The following is a 10,490-nucleotide window of genomic DNA, read 5'->3' as shown; positions in this document are numbered from 1 at the left end:
TGACAGCTTGGGACCATTTTTTCTGACTGTCTACAGAATAGATGTGCTTAGAAGGCATATTTAAGACTTTCCGTCTACAGGGCTTGTGGGATGCGGGCTGATGCCACTCTGTAGTGAAACACTGCAGTGGAGTTGAGCGGAAGTGACAGATGATATCACCTTGTGGGTTGAGCTCTAATGGCCTGTGAATGACTCTCACAATCCCACAACTAACTAACTGTCATAATGAGCTAATACAATCAGCTCAGCGCTGATGAAGGCAGTCTTTATCTGGCCTGGAGAAAATTCAATTCAATTTTAATTTATAAAGCGCTTTTCACAAAGTGTGTGTGGATGTGGGACAGGGATGCAACAAGCAAAACAAATCTAGCAAGCTGCCTAAACAGTATTTTACTTCTTGCTTTAAAATTGCTTTGCAGCAATGGCTGTCAGATTGAAACCATAATTCATCTGATTACCCCAAACTTTTAACAGTCCGTGAAATCCCAATTTACTTTATTTAATTGTTTAGCACACATTGTTTTTTTGTTTTTTTGGTGAAAACTTTACAACATCATGTGGTCTTTGAAACCTTTGTAAAAACAGATTAAAACTATTAGCTTGACAGCAACATAAAATAACACCAGGAATAGACATTTTAATAATGAGGCATGTTCATTCTGTAAATCACTTGTGACCATGGACCACAAAACAATTTATACGGGTCAGTGACAAAAACGGTTTGGCAAGATGACAAATATTTTTTTTTACTTGTTTTAAAAGCATGCTTCAGGATTATTTTTAATGCACAGTGTATTTACGTTAATTTTATGCAATAAACAAATATATTTGCACCATTTTTATGAAAGTTAAGACTCACCAAAAAAAATATTCATTCAATTTACTCAATTTTTTAAGGTAAGTGGTCGCAATCAATTTATTTAAGCTACATTTAAACAAAAGTTTTTTGTTTTGTGTTGTATTTCTAATTTTTTTGTTGTTGTTTAAATGTTGCTGAAATAAATTGATTGTGACCACTTACCTTTAAAAAATTTGAGTAAATTGAATGAAACATTTTTCTTCAGTGCTGAATGGACCAGAAAATGTCAAATGGTGTAACCGCCAATTGTGCCAAAAAATAAGAAATATTAAATATTTTATCCACATTGATGGCATGTAAGTCTAAAGGGGGTCGCACAACGGACGCACAGCTCAGCATCGGGTCTAGGACAACTCGGAGGTATCAAAATATACTTTAGCAGCCAATGTTAATCGTTAACGATTTAGGACAAATATGATGTTAAACTATGTGAGTGGCGCGGCAGGGATTTGAGCAACTTCCCAAGTCAAAGTTGGGCGCCGCGGACAGGAGCCCCCTGTCGGTGCCGGTGTGCGTATACTCATAGAAAACAATCTGTTCGATTTTTTAGAAGGCGCGGTGCGTCCGGTGTGCAACCCCCTTAATCATCATCAAAAAAATACATTTAAAAAAATGTAAATATCATTTTATAAGTTATTTCTTCTAAATGTAAATTTTAATGCGTTTTTGTAATATTTGTCCTGACATATGCTGAAAACAGCTCTGTTTTCTAAATAATCTTTGAGAAATGATGTAAAAATCATATTACACTAAACTAGATGATTCGATTTTATTCCACATTTTCTTATGAATATATTTAAAAATAAAATTAAATACTAGTTACACCAATTGACACAGACCGGTTACACCACATTGATATTTTTGCAATAATCCCAAGTATTCTTTCAAAATGAAATAAAACCAGACATTTTAGACTTGGTCCTCAAAAAAGAAAATGTATGCAAGTAATCTGCAAATTCATTTTGACATTTTAACCCTTTTACATTTAATTTATCCATACGGACACAAAAAAATTATGTCACGTCATCATCTGAAAGCTAAATAAATATTTTCTAATATATATTTCTAAAAAATTATAAATATATCATCATCTGAAAGCTTTTCAATGATGTATTGTTTGTTAGAATAGGACAATATTTGGCCAAGATACAACTATTTGAAAATCTGAGGGTGCAAAAAAAATCTAAAAATTGTGAAAATCGCCTTTAAAATTGTTCAAATGAAGTTGTAATAATACTAATGATAATTTTTTATTTATTTATGGTAGGAAATTTAAAATATTGTTCATAAAACATGATCTTTACTTAATATCCTAATCATTTTTTGCCATAAAAACCATTTTGACTCAATGTATTGTTGGTTATTATTGCTACAAATATACCCGTGCTACTTATGTCTGTTTCTTTGTGGCCCAGAGTCACGTTTATGGATTAAACTGTATAAGCAACATTTTAGATGAGCCTCCGCTAGGCCGAGTAAATTAATATCGCATGCTAAATATACAGCATTTAACACTCAGGGCACGCCAGTCCTCAAAAATAGCTGCTAATGATAACACACACAAAAAAAACAAGACTGTTCACTAACACAAAAGGCTGTCAGAATAACGAAGAAGGGGGAAAGGAGAGATGCAGATGAAGCTGTATTTAAAAAGCCAAACCCAAATTGAAAAGAGATGATGTTTGAAATGCAATAATGTATTAAGTCTGCTGGTGCCTCCAAACACTTTGGCAGTGCAGTTTGCTTAGAGACAGCTTTCACCTCTGCTGAGCGCCGTAAAAACTGAGTCAAGTTAAGCTAAAAGCAAACAATAATATTCCAGCTGTCCCCTGAGGTTAAACCCTCAAAAATCTTTGTTAGGGTTAACGTGTATACTGAGGCCTCAAATGAAATAATAGCCTCGTTTTCTCTGCAATGCACAAACATTCTGGCCACTATTCAAGCGGGGCAGCACAGGCGCTTGTGGATTACAGAGATTGCAAATTTCCAAATGCACCTGCCCTGCATAAAATAGGGTGACCATACATGCCTTTCTTCCCGGACGCGTCTTCTGGAAGTTGTATTTGTCGACCGCACACGTCATCAAAGTTCTCACATTTCAGTTAAAAACATACAATCGTAGTTTCATTCTTACCTTAAAATGGTTGCTTTTCTGAAATAGAACCTGAAATGATAAACCTCAATGACTTATGTGGTCGACAAATATGACTTCCGGAAGATGCATCCGAAATCCTGGCCAGGACGCATCCGGGAAGAATGGCACATATGGTCACCCTAGCATAAAACCATAAAAAATGGCAATATTAGGATTTTAGTCTTAGTGATGCTTAGTCCCCAATATTATGTCTGAGTGAGAAATTCACAAAATTGCTAAAATCAGTAATGGGGTGCATACCGTGATTTCACTGGATGGAGAGAACATCACACACACAAGCATCCAAAACTAAAGCTCCTGTCTGGGTGATGCCTTTTTGCAGCAAAAAAGCAACCACAAGTCATTCATTGTAAAAGAGCGCTGTAAATTTTGATGACATGAGTGACCATTAGGGGCCATTAACAATGCAACAAAGTTAAGTAAAGTGCAGTGTATGCAAATGAGCAGCTAACCCTAAGCTGCGACAACCAATAGCATCCATACCAAATCAAACGCCCTGTCCAACTGGACATCTGCCCTCCCATTGATGGTCACTGCTTTGCCTCAGTTGCATGAAGTTCAACTAAGCTTAAGAAATATTGCATCAGCAACTGTACGTCCTGTGAAAATAAATGGAAAAGGAGAACAAGCAGCATACACACAAGAAATAAAATAAATTGTCTGACACAATTTTGTACAATTCACTGGATCGATAAAATAAAAAGTAGACAGAGAAAGAGACGCACAGAGTTCTGAGGAGGCCAAGGTGATTTTGGTACTCGTATCACATGTTGTGCTTGAGATTTTGCTGCATATTACTGAAATAAAGAAAGGAGAAAAGCGCCATCTAGTGGTCATCATTGAATAATACAGACTTTCTTTTTGTTTCCTCTTCCCAGTTTCCCAATCATGTGCTCAAAAAGAAAAGCTTAAACCCAGGCCAATAAAATGAAATAAATCACACTCTTTAATACAAGTCCATATTTTAATTATAATTCAATCTCCAACTTACATTGGGGAGACAATGTCATGAATACAAATCAAATGCATTCTTCGAAACGATAAAAAAGTAATTCAAAATAAAAAAGTGCATACACACATAAAACGTACAAATAAATTAAAGCATTTGACGCAGTCTCATGCAACCAAACATTTACGTGGTTTTTGCTCAAACCAAATATTATTTTCCTCTTTTGGTCGACCCAGACTGTAAATATAATAAAATGGCAGTCCAGTTATCAGCCCATCAAGTGGGTACCAGTTTGTGAACAGTACGCGAAAACTGCTCTGGTACAAAGATAATTCATTCAAGTCCAGTGTGTAAACCAAGGGCACGCATATCATACCGCAAGTCTTTATTATAATGATAAAATAATCTGTCCTATACAAAGCTTCTCATATTAGGCGTCTGAGCCAGCCATCAGCAATTTAATATATCCTATATGCAATAAGACTTAGAGAAGTAACAGCACTCTCCGTACACATCTAGCATATGGCTTAAACCATATGTGCCATGGTCCAGCAACTTCACAACTTAAGACGTGGAATGACGGGAATTAGTGTTGAGCATGTCAGTACTGCAGGTAATAAACACGAGTAACATATATGAACTTACATACTACATTTGACAGCATGACCAGCAAAATGCGAATCGAAGTATAAAAATATAAAACTTAAACACGTGGAGAAAGAAAGGTCATACCCTTAGACACCTTATGAGTTAAAGTAATAATAGCATTAATAATAAAAGAAAACGGCAATGAAGTGGAGAATACAACGCCGAATGATATACTTGGATCAGCCATATAAAGCTAATAATTTATGTACTTATATTACATTATTTAAGAAATTAAAAAATTGTGCAAAAAGCAATAAAGGAAAGGATTCATGCTCTCTGGTGTACTTAAAAAAGCAGACATAGTTTTGTTTAGCAACGGTCACTTGCATAGTTAAGTGCATGCGTCAGTTTTATCATGCAATACTGCTTTTTTACAAACACTTTTTCAGTGTACACACACAATATGGGCCTGTCGCAAAATAAAAACATGGTTGCTACATATTAGCATGTTGACTGCTAAAGTATTTGTTTTTAGTATAAAGTGTTTCGAAAGATAAGGGTGCGTTTTGGAGACCAAAAGGCAGCCTTACAAAGAGATGGGTTCAACAGTGGCATCAGCACTGCTTGGATTAATGATTTAATTACAAGGCAGTGAGCTGAATAGTAGCTGATGTAATGACACCATTATGCAGATGTCACAAAATCCTCATGACTTACATTTCTACTATCACGAATAACATTTTGAGCCGGATGAACTTGTTTCGGCTTACTGGAGAAGGGAAATATTTTAAGGCGTCTGTGCCACTAAGAAGTACACGAAGTAAAGATCTCTGTGTGGAGTAGCTTACAATAACGGGCTGTAAATTAAGCGCTAATCACACAAAAAAAACAGCTAATTAAAAATGAATGTGAGGCAAATGATGACATTTCTGAAAATTTGGTTGTGATACCTTGATTAAATGTAGTCCATTAATATTGCATATGCACAGTATTAATTTTTAAAATCGTTAGTTTTCCAAATAAAATGACATTAGGGTTACGTTTCTCCAATAGTCTTTATCTTTTCTGCTATAAAGTGTTGAAAACTATTGCACTGGTTGTCCACAGATAAATATGGAGATACTCGCACAAGGGATCAAAGCCAGCAAAATTAAAACTACGCCTATAAGTTGGCATTGGATTTGGCGAACATAAAATGGTTCAAGTGTGACCATGTATCTCTTAAATTTTCATTATAAACCCCCTTAAAAAAAACTGAGTAATCATGCAGGGCCTACACTTCCTCGGTTAAGATCTCTGGAATAAACAGACTGAGCTTTAAGATTGTCCTCCACTAATTTACTATTCGAAAGATCAACTTCGTTAGCATTGTTGCGCACATTTCTAAGGGCAGTAATGCTACTTGAACACTTGTAGCTACTCTCTACTACAAAAAGAAATAGTTGGGATTCGAAAGCAGGCGTTGAGAGGTACCGATAAGATTGTTCACTGCTGAACCCCAGTAGGTCTACAGTTTCAAATTCTGCATGACGTAACTCTTCCTAATCTTACACTGTATCAGTGCCAGGGGACCACCGGACTTTAAATAGCACCAAGTGTAGAAGTGGAGCACGCTGGTACGGTGCTCCAAGGAATATACTGTATCACAAGATTTGAATTTCATTACAAGTGACTAGTCTAAAGAAAGAAAAAAAATAAGTTATAAAGTATTTTACATGTCACCTATTAGAGTTATTTGAGGGAGAAAATATGTACAAAGTGCTAAGTTAAAACATTCCTATTCAGAGTCATAAACAGTAGTAGATTCATATACCATACCTTGCCAGAGGCAACGATTTGGTTCCATGGCAGGATAGAAAGGCGCTTCTGATAATTTACATATTTTCTTTGAGAAAAGTAAAATACAGGTATATACTATATACTTTATATTCTTCTTAGGCACATCAAAAAATAGCTGCATTACAGAAAATAATGAAACTGCTATTAAAAAATCATTGAGGCGTCTTTGTTGGCCGTGCAGAGGATTGCATGCTGGAAGAAAGCTTTCTAGAGGATGCCACCTTTTCAAGTGGCTTCTTCCCATTGATAGGAGACTGAAGACTAGTCTCGGAATTGGAAGACTTCGACTTGCCTACTGGTAAAAGGGAGCGTTTGACAGGGGTCGATGTTTTGGAGGACTCTTTCTCCTCGGTGGCACGTGACTCTGGAGAGACCTGCTTGGAGGAGTTTCCCGAACCTTCCCCGTCTTCGGCACTATTGAGTTTATGCTGGCTGTTGGATCTGGCTGTCCTCTCAGCAGCCTTCTTGGCAAGAATTGAGGCCTTGCCCAGGTCGGCAGACCGGCGGGTCTCTTTCTGCCTAAGTGCGCTTTTGAAAAACGAGAGTCCCTTGTCCTCTGACTTGCTGCAGCGATGGAGGTCTCTTGAGGAGACGCTTGGGGAGCGCAGGCTGGTGACTGAGGAACTACTGCTGGAGCTTCTAACCGGCCTCCTCTCTGGACGGCTTCCCTCTGTACTTCTAGGCTGGGATGTCCGTGGGGTGGCACTGGCTCTGGACTTCTCTGCTAGGGGACTGGTGTGTGCCAAATCCTTGCTGGAGCCTCTCTCCACCAGCTTTTTCTTGCCAGAGATTGAGCTTCTCTCAGCCACTGAGGAGCTTTTCTTGGATGTGGGTGACGGAGAGGCAGAGGATTGTGGAGTGGAAGTGAGAGGCGTCTTCCCTTTTATCCCTCCTGACACTGGAGACACTTGTGCCAGTGACTCTTTCCTTCTAGAGGGCGTTCCAGAAGGTGTACCCTTTGTACTCTTGGGAGAATCGCTCTTTTCTTTGAGACTAGTCGATCTGGTGCCCTTTGTTTGAGGGCTGGAAGACACTTGTGAAGATGGAGACTTTGTAATAGACGAAATGCTTTGGCGCTTCTTAACAGACTTCTCTTGGTCACCCTTAGTCTTGGTGGAGCTCTTTTTGCTGCCGGATCCTTCTGCTTTCTGAACCGATCCAGAGATCTTTTGCTTCTGCTCTTTAGAGAGCGCTCCAAGCGTGTTCTGATCCACAGCATTAATCTGGTTGTTGTTGTCAACAGGCTCACCTTTAGAGCTCTTTTTGTCAGCCTGTACCGGAGCTCGGCAATAGGCCTCATCCAGGATCCGTTTCCCATTGCTGTCATCGCTTCCGTTACCCTCCATCATGGCCAGAGGAGCCTTACTGCTGGGTTGGCGTTCATGTCTGCTGTAGTTGCCAAAGCAAGATGTGGACACCTTGTCATCACAAGTCTCTCCAATCCTTTCTAAAGGAGGAGAAGAGCGGGAGTCCAAAGAGAATCGTGAGGGTGAGTTGGATCTTATCTGTAGTTTTGTTGACAAAGACCAGGAAGGTTTCATCCCATTTTCACTGAAGGCCAGAGGGCTGGTAACTGAAGATCTGGAGGACAAGCTCTGACGTTGAATGCTCCTCACGAAGGGCCGCGTTGAGAATCCTCCTAAAAAGAAAGGATTAAGATTTTTACCCTAATGTGTTGATGTCAAACTGAATGAAAAGAGCATTGGCATGCAGTTTTGTCTTAACTGAGCAAGGCGGGAGATCCTGTGTTAGTAAGCGCTAAAGCTACAAGAGAGAGAGAAGACAATAAAAGAAAGGCAAGAGTAAAACACTGGCACAATACACAGAATAAGAAGACACAAAGAAGATGAAGGCAAAATACTAATAGTACTAATTAGCTTCTACAGATTTACATAATAAAGAAACTGGAAAACATAAACATCTAAGTCAGGATTAGGAGACGTAACAACGTTCCTCACCATCGTCTTCACTGCGATCACCAGGAAACTCCCCAGACTCGGCCAAGGAGATCAAGGATGTACGTCTAGAGGAGGCTCCTGAGGCCAGACTGGGGGGCTTGCTGCCTGGGAGCCGGTTAACCCAGTGTTCGCATAAAGATGAGCTGGTGGAGCCTGACAATTACAGTGTAAACTATAACAAAGCTTTACATACATTTTATTACACAACAGTGCAAAGAATCAAGAACCACCAATCAATTGGGCATATTAAAGAGCTCTGTATTTTTTAAACAATAACATTTAAATTACAGTTGTGGTAGGTGCTAATAGGGACAGGGACATTCTTAAGCTATAAAGCATTTTATTAGACTTAAATTTGCATATGTCCTAGGGTGAAAGACAAGTCATCAATATTTTTGGTTAACCTTCCCAGAAAAGAAAGGCTTGACATTTTAAATTAAACCCCTTCCAAAAGTTAATTTTCTCACACTGGCCTTAAAGCTAGCAGACATCCAGAATCCTTTCAAATCCATTTTGATTTCATTAGGTCCGAAAAAGAGTTTGCAAATGTGTCGACCCAAAACCTAATAAGGAACTAGAATCACCTGCAACCGAGCTGTTTGCTGACCAGGAGGGAATAGTTGTCCTCCTTTGATAGAACAAAATGTATGCGGTCTGCTGGCAGACATCCTCATCAGCTACAGGCTGAACTTCACTGTCATCAAAGCAATACCACTGTCCATCAATGGAGTTCTTACAGTAAGCTGTTAAAGTAAATGATATGAATCACAATGTTATCAAATTTAACAAACAAATGGCCACAGAAAACCATTTTGAACTAAATTCTAGCATTGCAGCTCCTAGTGGTACCCGTGTAATGTCCTCCATGCATGTTGCCATGATGATTACACACAGCATACAGGTCATAAAGATAGTCGTCCGGATTGCGGCCAAGTCCATAAGGTCGCCTCCATGGTGACCAGTGGGAAGGTAGGCTCCAACTACTTTGGCTTCTCTTCACCACATGTGGTGCCATGTCCATGCCAATCAAAGGAAATCGTACCATGTTTTGCATCTTCACCCTCCTGTCCGCATCCTAGAAAACATAAGCCATGGTAGCAGGTAGTAAGAAGATACTCGAAAAAAATCAATACCAGCGAAGATGAATCTTTTGGTAGATAGGGAATCAATTTGATCAACGATTAATTCATTTTTTAATTTGTTTCGAAATGACACAACGATTCGATTCAATTTGATTCATGATTAAATTCGATTAAAAATCAAAATAAATTATCTATTTGATACACCTTATTTTTTCATAGTTTAGCTGGTCCTGCAACTTCTAGTCAGGTGCAACTTATATGTCAAAATTAATTCATATGAACCAAGAGAAACCTTTACCGTATACAGTCGCGAGTATCCAATCTATGCTTCTCCTGTATTTATGTAATTCAATGGATTCAGTGATATGGAATGACTTCGGGACCTTTTTGAACTTGATTTGGCTTGTCGTGTTAATTTAGCCCATTCAGCCTCCCATGTATGTTCTGTGTGCTATTGTGTTCGGTGAATGAATGGTAATGTTACGTTAACATGTACGGACACCTATTCAGCCTGCATGTTCTGTGTGCTATTGTTTAGTTGAATAACTTGCCTTTCCAGATCAATTGTCTGTTTGTGGGCTTGGATTTTGTAAAATCATTTTCTACATAAACACAATGTATAGTCCAGTGCTTAGATATGTTTTTTACTCTTCAAAGCGCATTTTTGACTGATGTGACTTATACTCCGGAGCTACTTATAGTCCCGAAAACACGGTACATTTAATTTCAATGAATACATTTACTAACATTCAAAGGGACTTGCCTTTGAATGTAAAAAGACGACAAACAAATGACAAACTATTCCCAAAGTGTTATTATTGTGATAACTAGTGATGCGCCAAAACTTAAAAATCTACACTCACCTAAAGGATTATTAGGAACACCATACTAACACTGTATTTGACTCTGTTTCGCCTTCAGAACTGCTTTAATTCTATGTGGCATTGATTCAACAAGGTGCTGAAAGCATTCTTTAAAAAATGCTGGCCCATATTGATAGGATAGCATCTTGCAGTTGATGGAGATTTGTGGGATGCACATCCAGGGCACAAAGCTCCTG

General features: G+C 38.5%; 1 protein-coding gene across 2 annotated transcripts in view; it reads right to left on the bottom strand.

Moving 5' to 3' along the window:
* Positions 1-3,959: 3,959 nt before the first annotated feature.
* The window catches only part of usp31 (ubiquitin specific peptidase 31), a 29,945-nt gene continuing 23,414 nt past the window's right edge, over positions 3,960-10,490 (bottom strand). Inside the window, exons 13-17 of one of the 2 annotated variants that reach the window (XM_055189945.2) lie at positions 9,198-9,423; positions 8,933-9,091; positions 8,349-8,501; positions 8,116-8,154; positions 3,960-8,029 (exon numbers count right to left, since the gene is read on the bottom strand). In XM_055189945.2, the coding sequence (XP_055045920.2) occupies positions 6,543-8,029; positions 8,116-8,154; positions 8,349-8,501; positions 8,933-9,091; positions 9,198-9,423 (2,064 nt within the window). In that variant the 3' untranslated portion in view covers positions 3,960-6,542. The remainder of the gene's footprint in view (positions 8,030-8,115; positions 8,155-8,348; positions 8,502-8,932; positions 9,092-9,197; positions 9,424-10,490) is intronic. The other variant, XM_055189954.2, reaches the window with a different exon arrangement.

Source organism: Misgurnus anguillicaudatus, chromosome 19, assembly GCF_027580225.2.
Source record: "Misgurnus anguillicaudatus chromosome 19, ASM2758022v2, whole genome shotgun sequence".
Taxonomy (NCBI): domain Eukaryota; kingdom Metazoa; phylum Chordata; class Actinopteri; order Cypriniformes; family Cobitidae; genus Misgurnus; species Misgurnus anguillicaudatus.
The sequence above is the reverse complement of the archived record's forward strand: the minus strand, read 5'-3'. Positions and strand labels throughout refer to the sequence as shown.